The 20381-nt window shown below is 38.3% G+C and overlaps 1 protein-coding gene across 1 annotated transcript in view; it reads left to right on the forward strand.

Moving 5' to 3' along the window:
* Window positions 1–20381, forward strand: part of SMCHD1 (structural maintenance of chromosomes flexible hinge domain containing 1) — a 176891-nt gene that overhangs the window by 34719 nt on the left and 121791 nt on the right. Inside the window, exons 6-8 of the mRNA XM_066246162.1 lie at window positions 12504–12618; window positions 12740–12859; window positions 17775–17941. Of these exons, the coding sequence (XP_066102259.1) occupies window positions 12504–12618; window positions 12740–12859; window positions 17775–17941 (402 nt within the window). The remainder of the gene's footprint in view (window positions 1–12503; window positions 12619–12739; window positions 12860–17774; window positions 17942–20381) is intronic.

Below are 20381 nucleotides of genomic sequence, written 5' to 3' on the forward strand. Positions count from 1 at the left end.
CATTGGTTACTTCCTGTGTATGCCCTGACTAGGGATCAAAGGTGCTACCTCATTGTTTCAGAATAACACCTTAACTGACTGAGCTAACTGTCCTGGGCCTCTCTTGTTTCTTGATATAAGGCTGTAATGATATGAACGTCCCTCTTATTTCTGCTTTCGCTGCATCCCAGAAGTTTTGATATGTCATGTTGTCATTCTCATTTATCTGTATATATCTTTTGATCTCTGCTTTTATTTCTTCCTTGAATCCTGTTATTATTTAATTTTCACTTTTTTTGTGGGTTTCTTTACTTCTGTTTTACAATTGAATTCTAATTTCAGAGCCTTATGGTCAGAGAATATGCTTGATATAATTTCAACTTGAATTTATTGATTTTGTGGCCCAATGTACAGTCTATCTTTGAGAATGTTCCACGCACACTAGAAAAGAATGTATAATCTGATGTTCTGGGAGGAAATGTTCTGTAAATGTCTATTATATCCATTCAGTCTAGTGTGTTATTTAGGGCTGATCTTTTTTCTTTTATTTTTTTTCTCTTTCTTTCTATCTAATAAAATACCTTTTTTAAAAAATAATTTTATTTGTTAATTTTAGCATGAGAGGAAGAAAGTGGAAGACAGGAACATCAATATGTTCCCTGACGGGGGATCACACCAGTAACCTCTGTTCTTTGGGACGATGCTCTAACCAACTGAGCTATCTGGCCAGAGCAAGGGCTGATATTTCTTTATTGATTTTATGTTTGGATGATCTATCTAAAGATGTCAATTGTGTTGAGATCTCCAACTATGATTGTGTTTTGGTCTCTCAATTTTAGATCTGTTAATAGATGTCTTATATATTTTGGTGCTCCCTGATTTGGTACATATATATTAGAAAGTGTTATGTCTTCTTTATATAGTTTCCTCTTTATCGTTACAAAATGTCCATTTTTGTCTCTTGTTACCTTTGTTTTCTTGAAGTCAATATTGTCAGATATACGTATAGCTACTCCTGCTTTTTTTGGGTATTATTTGCTTGGAGAATTATTTTTCAACCTTTCACTTTGAGTCTACTTTTGTCCTTGCAGCTTAGATATGTTTTCTGAATGCAGCATATGGTTGGGTTTTACTTTTTGATCCAATCTGCTCTTCTGTGCCTCTTTATTGGTGAGTTCAATCCATTTATTTACATTTAGGGTAGTTATTGATGCATAAGGATTTCCTATAGCCATTTTATTTCTTTATTTTTTTCTAGTAGGTCTGTGTCTCCTTTGGTTTTTTTATGTTTCTGTCAGTTTTTTCCCCCCTTTGGTGGTATTCCATACTTCTTTATTTCATTTCCTTTTTTTTAAGCTATGTGTTTCAATATTGTTTTTTTTTTTCATGAGTGGTTATCATTAGGTTACTAAGAAAAATTTTTTTATATAGACAAGAGTTCTTTGCCTTTTGAGTGCTTCTGCACTCCGTCCTCTTTTGCTACTGCAGATCTTTATCCTTTCTCCTTTTATGTTTTTGTTGTCACAGATTATCCTTATTTATATTTTAATCTTACTGGAGCTTTTATATGATTTTTTTATTTGTTTTGTTCTTTGTATCTTGTAGAATAATCCCCTGCAGTGGGTTTTTTTCTGGTGTTAAATTTCCTCAGCTTCTGTATATCTAGAAAAGTTTTTATTTCTCCTTCATATTTGCAGGATAAGTTTGATGGATATATTATTCTTGGCTGGTAATTCTTCTCTTTCAGTGCTTTGGGTCCACTCTGCTAGCTTGTAGAGATTCTGCTGAGAAGTCTGTGATAACCTGATGGGTCTTTCTTTATATGTTATGTTCTTTTCCCTACCTGCTTCAAGGGTTCTTTGTCATTGATTTTTGACAGTTTTATTATGTTGTGCCTTGTAGAAGACTTGTTTGAGTAGAGGTAACTAGGTGTTTTGTTTGCCTCTTGGATTCAAGTATCTAATTCTTTCTATAGACTTGGGAAGCTCTCATCAATTATTTGTTTGAATATGCTCTCCATTCCATTCTCCCTCTCTTCTTCTTCTGATATACTCACTATTCTCTTTTTGATATAGTCAGGTAATTCCCACAGAGCTCTCATTTTTTAAAATTCTTCAGTTTCTCTTTTTCCTCTGTATCATCTGTAGTTGCCTGTCTTCAATGTCACTGATTCTTTTTTCTGTCTGGCCCATTCTTTTCACTAAACTTGCTAGCTCATTTCTCAGTTAATATTGAATTCTTCATCTTTTTTTGAAGTGTCAGCTCCTTGGTGAAGTACTCGATTTGCCTCTATTGTTTAACTCCAGTAAATTCATGTGATTGAGATAGCTCTCTGGAGGTTGTTCATTTTCTTTCTGAACTGTGTCTCTTTCTTGGATAGTTATGGTGTTGTTGTTTTTTTCTACCTTGATGGCTATTGAGAGTGGTATTGTTAAGAAATGAAAAAAAGACAAAAAATAAAAATATGTAAAATAAAAATAATTTAAAAAATAAGAGGAAAACCACAAAAAACTGAAGAACAAAACAATAATCAAATGTAAACAAGAAAACAGCAATAAAAAAAACCCAAAAAGAAACAACAAATAAAAAATTGAAAAAAAAGGAGAAGTTAGTCCTGGCCAGTTGGCTCAGTGGTAGAGCGTCGGCCTGGCGTGAGGAAGTCCTGGGTTTGATTCCTGGCCAGGGCACACAGGAGAAGCTCCCATCTGCTTCTCCACCCCTCCCCCTCTCCTTCCTCTCTGTCTCTCTCTTCCCCTCCTGCAGCCAAGGCTCCATGGGAGCAAGGTTGGCCCGGGCACTGAGGATGGCTCTATAGCCTCTGCCTCAGGTGCTAGAATGGCTTTGGTTGCAGCAGAGCAACGCCCCAGATGGGCAGAGCATCGCCCCCTAGTGGGCATGCCGGGTAGGTCCCGGTCGGGCACATGTGGGAGTCAGTCTGACTGCCTCCCCGTTTCCAGCTTCGGAAAAATACAAAAAAAAAAAGTTATTCTATTATTTTCTAGTAGATGTTGCTGTATTACAAGTTTTAGCTCTATAAAATCCCCAGGCCATCCTTACTCAGAAGCTGCTTTTGCCATGATGGAAATGGGGCTGCAGATGCAGTGATGGGTTAGGTGTGCTCTTTAGCAATGTAGCAGTGGTGATCTCAGGCCTCTAGGTGATCCTCCCTGTGTCTCAACAGACCAGGGCACCAAACACAGAGCACCTCTGTTCTTTAGGGAAAGAGTGGTCCTGTAAAACTAGCATTTTTTTAGGCAGGCCTACAAGCCCAGCTGGGATTACTGTGCCGAGCTATAGCTATTTAGTTTGTTGGAATTTCAAGGATAGAGATCAAGGGTAGAAAACAAGGTTATCTCTCACACCACCATTACTCTTGACATCAACTCCAGTATACTTTCAATAGTAAAGTAGTTAACCTACATTTTTAACTTTTTCTAGGGATATATTTAACACTTTTAACATTTTAGTGTGGATTAATGCCAGCTTAGTGTCTGTATTTTAAAAAGCTTTACTTTTTTAAAGCTTCATTACTCTCACAATCCTTTGTATTATTTTTATGTAAATGACATTTATACATTATAGCCTTGTCAATAGTTTTAGACTAACTACTTTATGCAGATGTCTTTTAAATCAGATTGAAGAGCTATAAATACTAGGTTTATACTGTTTTTTTGTTTATCTATTTATAGTTACCTCTACTTTACTTTTTATATCTTGTATTCAAATTACTCTTTAGTGTTCTTTCATTTTAGTCCAAAGGATCTATTTAATAGCTACTTTAGGACATAGCTAATGATAGAGTCCCTCACTTTTTGTTTATCTGTGAATATCTTAATCTCTTTTTCATTTTTGAAGGCTTATTATACTAGATAAAGAGTACCAGGTTGACTATGTTTTTCTGTCAGCACTTGGAGTATGTTAGCCCACTGCTTCCTGCCTCCATGGTTTCTGATGAAGAATCAGCTGTTAATCTTATTGACCATTCTTTCAGTGTGACCAATCACTTATCTCTAGCTGCAGTCAAGATTCTGTCTTGCCCTGGCCAGTATGCTCATTTGATAGAGCATTGGCCTGGTATGCAGAAGTCCTGGTCAGGACAAACATGAGAAGCGACCATCTCCCTCTCCCGCTTCTTTCTTTCTTCCTCTCTCACAGCCAGTGGCTCTTTTGGTCTGAGCATTAGACCCAGGCGCTGGGGATAGCTTGTTTGGTCCAAGTGTTGGCCTCAGGCACTTAGAATAGCTGGTTTATTTGAGCATTGGCCCTAGACAGGGGTTGCTGGGTGGATCCTAGTCTTGAATTTCTTGGATGTGTAGATTATGTTCTTGGATGTGTAGATTATGTTTTCATAAAATTTGGGGTGTTTGGGGCCATTATTTCTTCAAAAATTCTCTTCTCCTTCTGTTGATCTTGTTATCTATATATTGGTATGCTTGATGGTGTCACATATGTGTCTGAAGCTCTGTTCATTTTTCTTCATTATTTTTTCTATTTGGCCCTCAGATTCTATAATCTCAGTTGACCTGTCTTTTAAGTTCACTAATTCTTCTGCCAATTCATATTTGCTCATGTGCCACTTAATTGAATCTTTTTATTTTCATTTCAGTTATTCATTTCAGTTTCAGAATTTCTAATCAGTTCTTTTTATATAACTTCTTTATTATTATTTTTTGTGTGTGACAGAGAAAGTCAGAGAGAGGGACAGATAAGGACAGACAGACAGGAAGGGAGAGAGATAAGAAGCATCAATTCTTCATTGCGGCACCTTAGTTTTTCATTGATCGCTTTCTCGTGTGTGCCTTGACCAGGGCGCTACAGCAGACTGAGTGACCCCTTGCTCAAGCCAGCAACCTTGGGCTCAGGCTGGCAAGCCTTGCTTAAACCAGATAAGCCCTGGCCCAAGCTGGCAACCTCGGGGTCTTGATCTTGGGTCCTTTCCGTCCCAGTCCACCTCTCTATCCACTACACCACCGCCTGGTCAGGCTCTTTTTACATAACTTTTGTATTGATGTTCTCTATTTGGTGAAACACTGTTCTCATATCTTTATTAGACATGATTTTTGTTAGTTCCTTGAATGTATTTTAAGTAGTTGATTTAAATCTTTGTGTAATAAGTTCAATACTTGTGTTTTCCTCAGGAAGGTTTACTGACTGCTTTATTTTCCTTTGTGGAGACTATACTTAAATGTTTCTTGATGTGGCACTCATTTTTTGTTGAACAGAGGACATTTTAAATAATAGAACGTGGCAGTACTGGAAATCAGATTTATTTCTTTGCACAGGGATTGTTGTTGCTTATTTTTGTTTTTGTTGTTGTTTGTGTAGTGACTTCCCTAACTAATTATGTAAATTCTGAATTGTCTATCTTGTGTTGCCATTGTAGTCTCTGTTAGCTTAGTGGTTAGCTAATGATTTCCTTAAATGTATGCAACCAGTAGGTCTCCCAGCTTTTTACCGAGGTGTTCTGTGTGCCTATTGGGCTATGTTTTTAGTGTTCCAGAAGGAAGCTTACAACTTTCTCTTAACATTTACTTCTTGCTTGTATAAAACCTCAGTATCAGCCAGAAATGAGAGTTAGAGCCTTCTCAATTCTTTCTTGAGACTGTATGTGTACAGCCCCTCTTCCCCCCATGAATATAATCTCTATTCTCATGAAAATGTTAGAGCTTTAAAAACCACTCAGGGCCCTGGACAGTTGGCTCAGCAGTAGAGCGTTGACCCAGCATGTAGAAGTCCCAGGTTCGATTTCTGGCCAGGGCACACAGGAGAAGCGCCCATCTGCTTCTCCACCCTTTCCCCTCTCTTTTCTCTCTCTCTCTTTCTTCCCCTCCCACAGCCAGGACTCCATTGGAGCAAAGTTGGCCTGGCACTGAGGTTGGCTCCATGACCTCTGCCTCAGGTGCTAGAATGGCTCTGGTTGCAGCAGAGCAATACCCCAGATAGGCCGAGCATTGCCCCCTGGTGAGCATGCTAGGTGGATCCCTGTCAGGCACATGTGGGAGTCTGTCTGCTGTCCCCCGCTTCCACTTTGGAAAAATAAATAAAATAAAATATAAAATAAAATGTAAATACCACTAAGAACCTTTAATTTCCAAGCGTTGACTTGTTTTTGGCTAGGTTTTTTTTCTACCAATTATTTTCATTGCTTTAGTCATCTGTGATGATAAACTATTGCCACTGATTGTTTTTGACAAATAACCCAAGGAAAGAGCTGTTCACAATGAGCAAGTTCTGACTCAGGTCATATAAAGACATGCTGGAGTGCAGGTTCATAGGGTGCTGTCAGATCCAGTAATGACAGTTCTATGGGGAAAGAAATGGCTTTTGGGGAACTCCAAACTGCTTCCAGTGATTGCTAAGCTGCTCGTTTTCACCATGATTTCAGGGCTATGGTTTTTAAGACTTCTGTGAAGCTTGTCAGAGGGGAATGGGATAAGGCATGTTAAAACACCACAAAGCTAGCTGTTCTTACTGAGATTCAGCCGTGTGTCTTGAGTAAAAACACTTTGGATTATTGCAAGACTTTGGTTAATTTTTAGAGTTCTGAAAAATTGATTTTGGCAGTTATTTTTGGTCTTCTCACTGCTTTTATAAATGAGATTTTCATACGTTCTTTGTCATTTTGGAAGTACCCTAATAACTATGATTTGGCGAATTCATATACTTGTGTAATCCAAACATTACATAAATCTAGAAAATTTTTACATGATTTGGGCATTATTGTAATCATTCCCCTGAAAGTTAATTTAGATAGCTAGAACATTGTTAGAATATTGTGTGTTCATTTAATTATTTAGTGGAGAAAGAAAGATTACATTAGTTAGGTCTTCTGGGTGGCCATAATTCAGATGTGTGTTGGATTATTGCTACTCTCTGACTTTCACGTTGCTCAAAAATTGATAGGCTCTCAACTCAGGGAACCACTTTTGGGAAAATAAAAATAGCATTTCTCATGGCCAATTTCCCATGCCACTTTTAGGTTGCAGAAATGACCTCCCAGTAGGATTTGCTTCTAATTTTTTGACAGAAAAAACTACTTTATCAGTATTTTTGTGAATATTTAAAGACACATTTAGACATCCTAATATAATTTGGTTTTCCAAAGTGACTATTTATACATCTATGACTTAAGAAATTTGATAAAACACACTTAGGAAACCATTTGGGTCTGGTATGTTTTTTATGGAATTTTCAAGTTTGTTGGCATGTGATTATTTTTCAAAGAACAAATATTTACTTTGATAAATTTTCTTGGTTGTTGTTGTTGGAAGGAATGTTCTGTAAATGTCAATTAGATTCAATTGGTGGATAATGTTGTTCAGTTCTTTTATATCCATACTGATTTTGTGTGGTTGGTGACTAAGAGAAGTATTGAAGTTACCAACTTATTTGCATGCTTGTTTATTTATTTTTAGTTCTCTAAAGTTTTGCCTTGTGTATTTTGTGTACACAGGATTGTTAAGACATCTCTATGAACTGACCCTTTTACCATTATGTAATGTTACTTTTTATCTCTGATAATTGTCTTGCTCTGAAGTATATTTTGTGATATTTGTACCACTCCATCTTTCTTGTCATTCATGTTTGCATGGTATATCTTTTCTCTTCCAGTTTCTTCTATTTTTTTCCATGCATTTTATTTTAAACTGTATCACTAGATCATTATATTTGAAATAAGTTTCTTCTTTTTTTTTTTTTTTTTTTTTCATTTTTCTGAAGCTGGAAACAGGGAGAGACAGTCAGACAGACTCCCGCATGCGTCCGACCGGGATCCACCCGGCACGCCCACCAGGGGCGACGCTCTGCCCACCAGGGGGCGATGCTCTGCCCATCCTGGGCGTCGCCATATTGCGACCAGAGCCACTGTAGCGCCTGGGGCAGAGGCCACAGAGCCATCCCCAGCGCCCGGGCCATCTTTGCTCCAATGGAGCCTTGGCTGCGGGAGGGGAAGAGAGAGACAGAGAGGAAAGCGCGGCGGAGGGGTGGAGAAGCAAATGGGCGCTTCTCCTGTGTGCCCTGGCCGGGAATCGAACCCGGGTCCTCTGCACGCTAGGCCGACGCTCTACCGCTGAGCCAACCCGGCCAGGGCCTGAAATAAGTTTCTTACATACAGCATATAGTTGGGTCATTTTTTAATTTACTCTCAATTTTATTTAGTGTATTTGTACCATTACAATTCCTGCAATTAGTAATATATTAGGACATACATATGTTATAACTTTTCTCTTCATTTTGGTTTTCATTTCTCTTTTCTGGCCTTCTTGTTTACTTGAACACATTTTAATACACCGTTTTCTTTATAGTGTTTTTAATTGTCTCTTTTGTTTTAAATGGTTTCTCTAGGGGCTACTGTAAACATATATAACTTTGGACATTATACCACTTAAAGTGAATTGCAGAAAGTTTAGCCCAATTATTTAGGTCCTTCAACTCTCCCGTTTATAATTTAGTTTTCTTAACTATTGCCTCTATATATGATACATTGAGAACCACATCAGACTGTGTTATTTTCATTTCAACAGTCAAACATAATTTTAAAAACCTCAGAAGCAGAGCAGTTATATATTTCATTCACCCATGTATTTGTTTTACTGTTTTTTTTCTTTCTTTCTTTCTTTTTTTTTTTTTTTTTTTTTTTTTTAATTTAAGCTGGAAATGGGGAGAGAGAGTCAGACAGACTCCTGTTTGCACCCGACCGGGATCCACCTGGCACGCCCACCAGGGGCGTTGCTCTGCCCACCAGGGGGCGATGCTCTGCCCCTCTGGGGCGTCACTCTTCCGAGACCAGAGCCACTTTAGCGCCTGGGACAGAGGCCAAGGAGCCATCCCCAGCGCCCCGGCCATCTTTGCTCCAGTGGAGCCTTGGCTGCGGGAGGGGAAGAGAGAGACAGAGAGGAAGGAGGGGGGAGGTGGAGAAGCAAATGGGCGCCTCTCCTATGTGCCCTGGCCGGGAATTGAACCCGGGTCCCCCGCAGGCCAGGCCAACGTTCTACCGCTGAGCCAACCAGCCAGGGCCCGCTTTTTTTCTTTATTCCTGGTGATGTCTTTTACCAACTTTGATGTTAATAAAGCTACTCCAGTTTTCTTTTTGTAAGTGTTAAAATATGTCTTTTTCCAATCTTTTAACCTATTGTTTTGTATTTAAACAGTTTATTTTAAATAGCATATAAAGTTGTGTATTAAAATATGACAGTTTCTGTCTTATAATTGGGATGTTTAGATCAGTTACATTTAATGTGATATTGTTATGTTTGGATATGAACTTACCATCCCTATTACTTGGTTTTTATTTTTTCCTGTCATTTTTGTTCCTGTTTCCTGCCTTATTTCTAATCGAGTATTGTGTGTTTGTGTGATTCAATTTTATTTCCTTTGTTAGGTTATTAGCTGTTTATTCTTGTTTTGTCATTTTACTGGTAACTTTGAGATTTATACATAGTATAATTCTTTAATTTATAGTCTATGTCAAGTAATACCATACTGTATTACACACATAGTAAAAATATATCATAGCAGTGCTTTTCATTTACCCCCTTTTTTTTTAAGTGAAAGGAAGGGAGATAGACTCCCGCATGCACCCCGACCAGGATCTACCAGGCAACCCTTGTCTGGAGCCAGTGCTCCAGTACTGATTGATTTTTAGCATCTAAAGCTGACACTGGGACCAACCGAGCTATCCTCATCACCCAGGCCTGACGCTTGAACCAGTCAAGTCACTGGCTGCAGGAGGGATGGGGGAGAGGGAAGGGAGAGAAGGATGAGGAGAGAATCAGATGGTCGCTTCTCCTGTGTGCCCTGACTGGAAGTTGAACCCGGGATATTCACACACCATGCTGACGTTCTATCCACAGAGCCACCGGCAGGGCTATCCTATCTTGATCTTTTCTGTGATGGCAGGGTATGCGTGTTGTATGGGGACGTGTTGGTGTCTGATGTTTAGAGATGGGTTTGCATGTGGTGGTACCTTTGTGTGTTGTGAGGGGGGCATTTTTTAATGAGCATTGCTTGGTAGGTCCAGTATTAAACTGTCTTAGCTGGGTATTGTTGCCTTTGTGTCTATTTTGATTATGAATATATGAGACACTTTTTATACCAATAAAAACAGTTTTATTCATCCAATTATTTTTGTTTTGTTTTTTTCTTTTTTAAAAAAAATTCTTTGTTGCATCTTTTTGTTGACACTTTTTAAAATTGTTTTACCTTTAGTCTCTTGAATATTTTAGAATTTGTATGTTTATTTTTCTGATTGTCTTTGACATTTTAAAATGCATCTTTAACTTTAGACTTAAATTTAAACTATCTCCCTCCTTTTTCTAACAACTCATTTAGAAAAAACATTTATCACATTTTAAATATTAACTTTGTACTTACAAAGTTATAATAGCCTTTCATGTCAGATTGTGCTTGTAGAAATATTCCTTTAGAGCAAATCTCTTAATGGTACATGCCCTTGCTATTTATCTAGAAATTTCTTTGTGTAAATTTCACAATTCTAGGTTGGCATATTTTCCTCTGTGCACTTGGGAGATAATATTCAACTATCTTATACCAGTGGTTGGCAAACCGTGGCTCGCGAGCGACATGCAGCTCTTTGGCCCCTGAGTGTGGCTCTTCCACAAAATACCATGTGCAGGCGCAAAGACCAGCTTAGGAGTACCCTAATTAAGTTAATAACAATGTACCTACCTAGATAGTTTAAGTTTAAAAAATTTGGCTCTCAAAATGAATTTCAATCATTGTACTGCTGATATTTGGCTCTGTTGACTAATGAGTTTGCTGACCACTGTTATACTATTGCTTTCAAAGTCTGCTAACTGGTGTTGTTTTATATCTCAGCCTGTTTTCTAGTCCTTCTGTTTTGCTTTTTGGTGTTCGCTGTACTGTGGATTTCTTTTTATGTGTTCTCTTTGTGCTCTTTTGGTCTGAATCTATAGAGCTATATTTTTTAGTGGTTCAAGAATATTTGCAGCCCTGGCCGGTTGGCTCAGCGGTAGAGCGTCGGCCTAGCGTGCGGAGGACCCGGGTTCGATTCCCGGCCAGGGCACACAGGAGAAGCGCCCATTTGCTTCTCCACCCCTCCGCCGCGCTTTCCTCTCTGTCTCTCTCTTCCCCTCCCGCAGCCAAGGCTCCATTGGAGCAGAGATGGCCCGGGCGCTGGGGATGGCTCTGTAGCCTCTGCCTCAGGCGCTAGAGTGGCTCTGGTCGCAACATGGCGACGCCCAGGATGGGCAGAGCATCGCCCCCTGGTGGGCAGAGCGTCGCCCCTGGTGGGCGTGCCGGGTGGATCCCGGTCGGGCGCATGAGGGAGTCTGTCTGACTGTCTCTCCCCTTTTCCAGCTTCAGAAAAATGAAAAAAAAAAAAGAAAAGAAAAAAAAAAAAAGAATATTTGCAGCTGTTACCATTCTCTTTTCGCTTTCTAGAACTACACTTACACTGTGATATTTTCTTTCAGTCGTTCATATCTTTTAGACCCAGTTTGATATTTTTATTCCTTTGTTTCTTAGTTTAATTTTTATTTTTAGTAAGAGGAGGGGAGGCAGAGAGACAGACTCCTGCAGCGGCCTGGCAGGAATCCACCCCACAAGCCCACTAGGGGGCGATGATCTGCCCATCTAGGGTTGTTGCTCCATTGCGCAGCAACAGCGCCATTTTTTCAGCACCTGGGGCAGAGGCCACGGAGCCATCCTCAGCGCCTGAGGCCAACTCTGTCAAACCAATGGAGCCATGGCTGTGGGATGGGAAGAGAGAGAGAAAGAAAGGGGAGGTGTGGAGAAGCAGATGCTCACTTCTCATTTGTACCCTGACCAGGAATCAAACCCAGGACATCCAAATGCCCCTGGGCCAATGCTCTATGGCCAGGGCCTGTTTGTTCTTTTCTTACTGATAAGTTATTCCACTGTATCTTTATGTTTTCTCTAGTTCCTTTAGCTATGCCACATCTCTCTAATCTTCCCTTTAAGTGTACTAGTGGTTTTAGCCTCATTTCCAATTCTGTTTATTTCTGATACTACAAATAATGTCCCTGGAGACCTTGTGTATATTTTGGGAAAACAGGGATGTCTACTTTCCAGTGTGGTGCAGTAGGAGGTTCATTCAGATCTCTTTATTTGTCATGATACATGGAAATAATCTCTTTGGTATAATTCCCATTATTCCTCAGATTTTATTTTTATGAGTTATGCAGCAGTAAACAGTTTTGAAGGGAAGGTTGTAGAGGTGTACAGATAGACAGGTAGGTAGGGAGAGATAGATAGTCTTGTTTGCTGAGAGGTTTTCTGACTTATTAGGCTCAAGAGTTTGCATTTCTTAGATTATTCAGTGATGCAGCTGGTCTGGTGAATAAACTTTGAGAACCACTGAACTAGATGATGTCTTGATTTCTGGCTCTGGTTCTTTACCTTTCAATAGGGTATTATCTGGCTTGGGGATCATTTTATTAAAACTTAATAAAAAGTGCTATGATACTTTATGTGCCTAAGTACCTGGTTTAAAATCACTGCATTAATGTAATGTTTTATTCTAGTGATCATTCAGGATATGTTCGACCAGTACCAGTGCCACGCAGTTTAAATAGTGATATTTCCTATTTTGGTGTTGGGGGCAAGCAGGCTGTTTTCTTTGTTGGACAATCAGCCAGAGTGAGTAAAAATTTCTTATAAATGAAAATCAATCAAAATGTTTTGAGTTTGATTCTGTCTAAATGTGTTAATCAGTTTAACTTTTAGGAATTTTTAAAGTACTCTTTTTAATATTTAACAGATGATAAGCAAACCTGCAGATTCCCAAGATGTTCATGAGCTTGTGCTTTCTAAAGAAGATTTTGAGAAGAAGGAGAAAAATAAAGAATCAATATACAGTGGATATATTAGAAACAGAAAGGTACACTATATTTTAACTCATTGTAAATGTATTACTTTGGATGAATGATAGAATAAGAATATTTTTTTCTAATTCTACTTAAGATGTTGCTTTAAAAAATTTGCAAGTATGGAATTTTTAAATTAAATTATTTTATTCTTTTTTTTGAATTGTGTGAATAGCAAAAGTGATCATTTATGTGTTTTCTCAGTCTGTAAGTCTCAGACATCAAGTTTTTCCATAAAGCTGAGTAAACCTCCTGGAAAGTACTCATAGGATTATAAACTTTTTTCCTCGCCCTGAGTTTTAGTTTTTAAATCTTTGTGGTATAATAATCTTAGAGCTAGAGTAGAAAACATGAAAGAACAATAGACATTTAGGAAATCAGAGCTTTGGAGAAATGTGTTATAAATTTGCTTTCAAATTCTCATTTTAATAAGCAGAATGTTAATAAATTTGAATGATACTTACAGTATACGTTCAATTTATTTCTCCATTTGAAACATTTTAGAATTTTTAATTTTACAATTTTTATTTTAAAGTAATTTTGAGATATTTAAGAATTCTTTTCTGATTCTAAAACAAATTGTAAGAATTTTACAGGGAAATATAAAGAAGTAAAAAATAGTTTCAAATGCCTGAAAACAGTACTTGATGTTTAGTTGAAATTTTTCTTACTCTTTTTATCATTTACTTACAGTTTGAGCTCACATTTTTATTATTTCTCCATGTTATAAATTATGTCAGTACACAACACACTTTACTGATCTACAATGGGGCAGAGTAGATCTATGATACACTCACCTCTCCCAGGACCCAGCTATAGTTACAACTGAATTTAAGAACAATTATCCTTAATAAACAATGCACTTTAAGTAGCTTCATAGTACTTCTTGGGTTAAATGTACTATAACTTAACTACTACTCTGTTGAGTCTATATAAATATAATTTATATAATTATAAAGACATTGCTATGAATATCTTTGCATAAAAAATTTTCTGAATTGTAATTTTTATTATAAGTTGTTAGAATTTTAACAGCTGTGACATACTGTGAACTTTATATACGTTTACAATATATGTTACAAAACCACTTTTCTGAAAGGTTGAACCCAAATCAAATATACTCCCAAAACAGTATATGGAAGTGTCCATTTGATCATTTTCTTGTTTTTAAAAAGAATGAGGGAGGACAGCAAAATGTTGACAAATTAATAGTTAAAAATACTTTTTTCTTTTCATTGTTAGTGAGCTGAATTGTTTTGGTTTCATGTTTATTAGCTACTTTTAGTTTTTCTGTAACTTGACATTTTCCTCTGTCTAGGAAATTTTATTTTGCTTATCCCACTTTATCATTTTTAAATTTGTTGCATTTATTTAACAATTTATATATCTTAATATATTTAATAACAGTATTCTATCTTTTCCATATTCCCTTATTAACACAAAGTGCTATAAATAAAAGTATATTGGAAATATTATTTGCCATGTTAAAACATTTGAAAAAATAGGAATCGAGAATTTAAATGATTTTCAAACTGTATACACATGTAATGCTTGGCCACAACTGAGGTCTCTTAGGTCAGTCACCCTTTCTGCCAGCTTTTCCTTTGTCTTGTGCTTACCTAGTTCATCCCATAAACATTTCATGAATACTTATAGGTCCATGTACTTTTTTTCTTCCTGACCTGTCCTTTCCAGCCTCCTCTTTTTTGATCCCTCCTATATTCCTGTTAGCACTTACTACAGTGTATGTGGGGTTGGTGGGTCTTGATCTGTATCCAGCAGTCTTCCTTCTTCTCGATGTGTTTGCCAACCTAATTCCAACAGATCTCAAATCTATTTCTTGTCAAGTGACTTTTCTCTTATGATTTAAGCACTGAATCAGGCTGGACTCCCTGTGACGGAAATAAACTATTCTAGGTACTTTAAACAGAAAAAGATTTAATAAAGAGAATTAGATGCTTACATGATTATTGGAAGGGTAAAAGAAAGAACTTTAGGCTGAGCCTTGCAGAATGATGCCAGGACACTCCAAACTGACCTTTAAGGAATGCAGCAATGTATGCTGAAATCACGTAGCTGGAGGAACACCCCTGTATCTGAAATTCAGAGACACACTGCCTTATTTGTGATCCAGTAGTTGGAAGGGCCTTGCTGTCATGATTGCTCCATCACTGGAATACAGAATTTCTGGCCCTAACCAGTACTATATCAGTGCTGACACTTAAAGCTGGAACCTGGGTAATATGGTTTTTCAGTACATTTCCTGATAACAGAAGACCTTCAAGAAACCTCAAGAAATGGCCTCATTTTTCCCTTCTGAATCATTGGTTAGTGCTTCTGATTGGTGAAGCGTAATTTGTACCCACAACCCAAAATGTAAGGGAGTCAGAGAAATAGGCTATTTTGGCTTTCCATCCTCTGGAGCCAGGAGGGGACAATGAAAGGTGGTGTAAATAGGTGGCTGAGTACCAACTGATCATATCTAAGGAACTCATTCCCAATTTCAATTAGATGTTCTTCTCCCATAAATAACTCACTTTCGTACATCTGAAATCAAACACTACCTATAAACTTTTCTTACTCTTTCCTTTTCTTTCCCTTCTCCATAACTACCCTTTTCAATTAACAGTATTCCTTGACCAAGCAGTTAGTAATTGCAATCTTTGTTAAGCATTCACTACCTTTCATGTACCCTCTTTTCCACCGATTTCAGCTGCTTGATTCAGTGTTTTCAGTCTCATCTTTCATCATATTCTAAACTACAGTATTTCCCTTATACTCTGTAATCCTTTATATTTTCAGTGGTCTGGAATATTGTCATCTGTTGAGTGACTCTGTAGGTGTTGGTTTATATCTTTAAAATGGCACATGGTTTTGTAATTATTTGTTTCTCATCTCATACTAGATGGGATTTGTAAGGTGTAAGAGCACTGTTTTATTTATCTTGAACTCTATCTTTTCATGCCTAGACTGTGTCATAGATAGGATTTAGAAGGTGCTTGATAAATATTTGGGTCATTAACCTGCATCATTAATCTCCTAACTCTCATAGTGTATAAAATGTTACTTGTATATTATGTATTGTAGCTTTAATACAGTGTGTTCGTAAAGTCATGGTGCACTTTTGACCAGTCACAGGAAAGCAACAAAAGACGATAGAAATGTGAAATCTGCACCAAATAAAAGGAAAACTCTCCCAGCTTCATACCTATTCAGTGCAGTTCGATGTGGGTTCATGGACAGATATTTTAGGGCTCCTTAGGTAGCTATCCTGTATAGCCTCTACAGACTCGTCACTGACTGATGGCCTACCAGAACGGGGTTTCTCCACCAAACTGCCGGTTTCCTTCAACAGCTTATCCCACCAAGTAATGTTATTCCTATGTGGTGGCGCTTCATTATAAATGTGCCGATATTCACATTGCACTTTGGTCACGGATTCAAATGTAGCAAGCCACAGAACACATTGAATTTTCCTCTGTACCATCCACATCTCGACTGGCATGGCCGTGGGCTGCTCCGCTGTATACACAGTGTTATGTCATTATCTGTGCATGCGCACATGCTGCCACATCATCCTACAGAAACTGGGAGGGTTTTCCTTTTATTTGGTGCAGATTTCACATTTCTATCATCTTTTGTTGCTTTCCTGTGATCGGTCAAAAGTGCACCATGACTTTACGGACACACTGTATTAGTAATTTAGTGTTAGGAATAGTTGAGATGGTTTTGCTTTTACTTTTTATTAAGAGAGTAATCATACATGCTTATTTTACAAAGAAAATCAGCCACTTTCCTAGACATTAGAGTTCAATGTGTATCTTTAAGTTTTTGTGTATATGGCAGCATACATTGTGTGTGTATACATGTATAAACATGCAATTTTTTACATATATGGACTCATAGTAAAAGTAGAGAAGTTTATAATATTTATCCTCAAACCGCCCCTACCCCCACCCCAGTCTTCTCTCCTCACTTCCCTCTGTAAGCTATAGATATACTCTGAAAGTAGACTGGGGCCCAGAATAATTTTACCGTCTTTTAATAAACACAGGTGTCTTTGTACTAAGCCATCTGAGTTCAGGCTGCATCCTAGTTTTCTTTCTTCTTTTTTCTTTTTCTTCCCTTATTTTTCCAAGTGATGGGGGGGGGTATAGACAGACTCCCCATATGTGTCCTGAGCAGAATTCACCTGGCAACCCCCATCTGGGGCTGATGCTCTACCCATCTGGTGCCATACTCGCATCTGAGCTATTTCTATCGCCTGAAGTGGAGGCTCCACGAAGACATCCTCAGTGCCCAGGGCCGATGCACTTGAACAAATTGAGCCATGGCTGCAGGAGGAGAAAAGAAAGAGAGAGAAAGGGAAGGGGGAGGGGTGGAAGTCTCTCTTCCTGTGTGCCCTGAACGGGAATTGAACCCAGGACGTATACTGGCTGACATTATACCACTAGGATATTCACACACTGGCTGATGTTATACCACTGAGCCAACCAGCCAGGGCCATCCTACTTTTTTTGAACATGGAGGACTGGACATTTGTTTTGACCAAATTTAGTGGTAGGTATCCCAAGCAAGGATTCATTCCAACCTAGGGTAAGTGTCCTCACTTTTTTCCAGGTCTTTTAAAGTCAGTATTTATTTTTCTTTACCTTTTCCTTCATGATTCTAAAATCAGTTTAGCATTATGGCAGGATATTCCTTTATGTTTGCCGATTTAGCGATTTGTTTGCCGGTTTAGTGATCTGTGTTAAAGTTTTTCTGTTCTCACAGCATTGTCACACACTCAGATGATTTGTATTGGGTCATTTTTCTCCAAAAGATTTTTAGCCTGTATTTGAAGCTATCCAAGTGATTTACATAAAATATTATTTCTATAACTCCAAATAAAGTGTATGTAATCTGTTTTACTTATATTCATTCTTACAGCCATCTGATTCTGTTCACATTACAAATGATGATGAAAGATTTCTACATTATCTTATCTCAGAGGAGAAGGAAAAAGATAGCTTTACTGCTGTGGTTATCACAGGGGTACAATCAGAACACATACAGTACTTGAAAAATTATTTCCATCTTTGGACAAGACAATTAGCGTAAGTAATTATTTATATTTGATTCAAAACATGTTTCTACTTAATCTTTCTTAAGAGTGAAAATATTACAGGTACATTAAAGCTTCTCAGCTGTCTGCTTTGCTCCTGTCTCATTTTCTTCCCTTCCATACAGTAACTAGTACTCTGATGTTAGCATTAAAGTGGTTCCCTATTCTGTAAATATGTATTGGTCAATAATAATATATTGGTCAGTATTTGAGGCACTGGCATTTGGACATCTATGATAAAATTTAGATTAAACCAGAATTTATCAAATTCAATGCCATCACTCCCCTTTTGTGCTTCTCTTATAGAGCTTGTTGTAATCTTCCATACCATTATTTTACTTACTGTTTGTCTGCCTTTCCTCATTGGAATGTCGTTTTTTTTGTTGTTGTTTTTATAAAATTTTTATTAGTTTTAATGGGGTGACATCAATAAATCAGGGTACATATATTCAAAGAAAACATGTCCAGGTTATCCTGTCATTCAGTTATGTTGCATACCCATCACCTAAGGTCAGATTGTCCTCCATCACCTTCTATCTAGTTCTCTCCGTGACCCTCCCCCTCCCCCTCTCCCTCCTTCCCTCCCCCCGTCCCCCGTAACCACCACACTCTTGTCCATGTCTTTTAGTCTTGTTTTTATGTCCCACCAATGTATGGAATCCTGCAGTTCTTGTTTTTTTTCTGATTTACTTATTTCATTCTGAATAATGTTATCAAGATCCCACCATTTTGTTGTAAATGATCCGATGTCATCATCTCTTATGGCTGAATAGTATACCATGGTGTATATGTGCCACATCTTCTTTATCCAGTCCTCCATTTTTTTTTACAGTGATTAAAGCCTTTAAGTAAACTCTTGGCCAATACAGCAAGAATCCATAAAAGAGTAGTGTCCTTAACATGTTCACTAAGTCCAAGTTGGCACCATCACCATTCCAAATCCCTGAAAATGCAACCCAACCCCAGTTCAGTCTGTTAGGAGCTGTCACAAGGAGCAGGAGTCCAGGAAAAGTCCACATCCAGGAAAAGTCTGCATGGCACTGGAATTGTTGTCACAATTCTATACTTTGCTGCTCACGTCCAAGTCCCCATGACCACTGCTTCTAGCTGGTAATGATTCAGGTAGACTGGAAAAGCCATCTGCAGCATGTGTGGAAATGGAGCTTCTGTTCTCCTCTGCCTGGAGAGATGAAAGCCCGTTGCTTTTCCCTGGAGCTCTGCAACTGTGGCGTGGTAAAGAGGACCTTGGAATACACTAAGCTGGATGGCAAAGGTAGATTCATAATAGAAGTTGGCAAAAGGGGGAAAGACAGCTCTTAAATTAGGAGTAGGTCCCAGCCTGAAATATGAGTGAGGCATTGAGGTAGGAGGAATAAAGGAAACACTATATGTTAAACAAAGCAGCAGAAAATAGGACTATCAACACCCACAACAGAGATCTTCAAGGGAAGAATAAAAAACCTGACTATTCACGCAAGACATAGTTAAGTGGCCCTTGTGCAAATGAGATCAGTTTACCTGCTTCTTGGAAGAAATACCCTAGGCTCGTCCACAGTGTCCTAGATGGGGCCGACGGCCTTGGGCACCTTCAGCGGCAAACCCCAGCATTCTGGGCAAGGTTAGGTCATAGGTGGCTGGAGCAGGGCTTGAAGAGACTGAACCCTCCCTTAGAGGAGCAAGGGGAAAGCCTACCTTCCAGTGTCCCTGTTTCCTCACAGCAGAGGCATATAAGTCTGGCAGGCTGTAGCTCAATGACCTTCCTTCCAATATTGAAGCAGGACCCAGATGGCATCCTATGAGACCCCTTTGAGGCGTTGGAGCTTTTAAGGGCATATCCTAAAAGCTGGTAGTTCCCCTGATCTCTATTGGGCTTTTTCTGTCTCTTTGTATCTTAAAAGCCATGCTCAGAAGATCTCGCTGAGGGGTTTGAGGATCCCCATCTGCCTATATAAACCTTTTCGTATATCTGGAACTATTTGGAAAAAGAAAAAAATGTTATTAGCTGGATCAAATAAAAGAAGGTAGAAGTTTGCAGGAAAAAAAGATTTGGCGTCTCCTGATCATCAGCATTCAAAAGAAATTTAAAAATTTTTAAGTAAAAAGCATGATATGGTAGACACGTAGGAGTTCCAGGATATGACTCCCCCCTTTTAAATTTTTTTAAATTGACCATAAAATATTTGCTGGGTACACTTTAATAATACCTTGACTTTAAAGATTGTAAGTAATACACATAATTCGAAAGGTTTGACAAAATACAGTAAATGCTTTTGCTCCATATGCAGGAGCATTGTCAGTTTAAGCAGTTTAGGAAATCCAATAATAGAACAATGCATACAGACCATGAGCTATAACATGCTCAGCAGCCTTTCCTGTTCTGACAGTGGTTACTATAAATCCAGAATAGGTATCCACTGTAACGTGGACATAGG

This window comes from Saccopteryx bilineata, chromosome 11 (assembly GCF_036850765.1).
Source record: "Saccopteryx bilineata isolate mSacBil1 chromosome 11, mSacBil1_pri_phased_curated, whole genome shotgun sequence".
NCBI lineage: Eukaryota > Metazoa > Chordata > Mammalia > Chiroptera > Emballonuridae > Saccopteryx > Saccopteryx bilineata.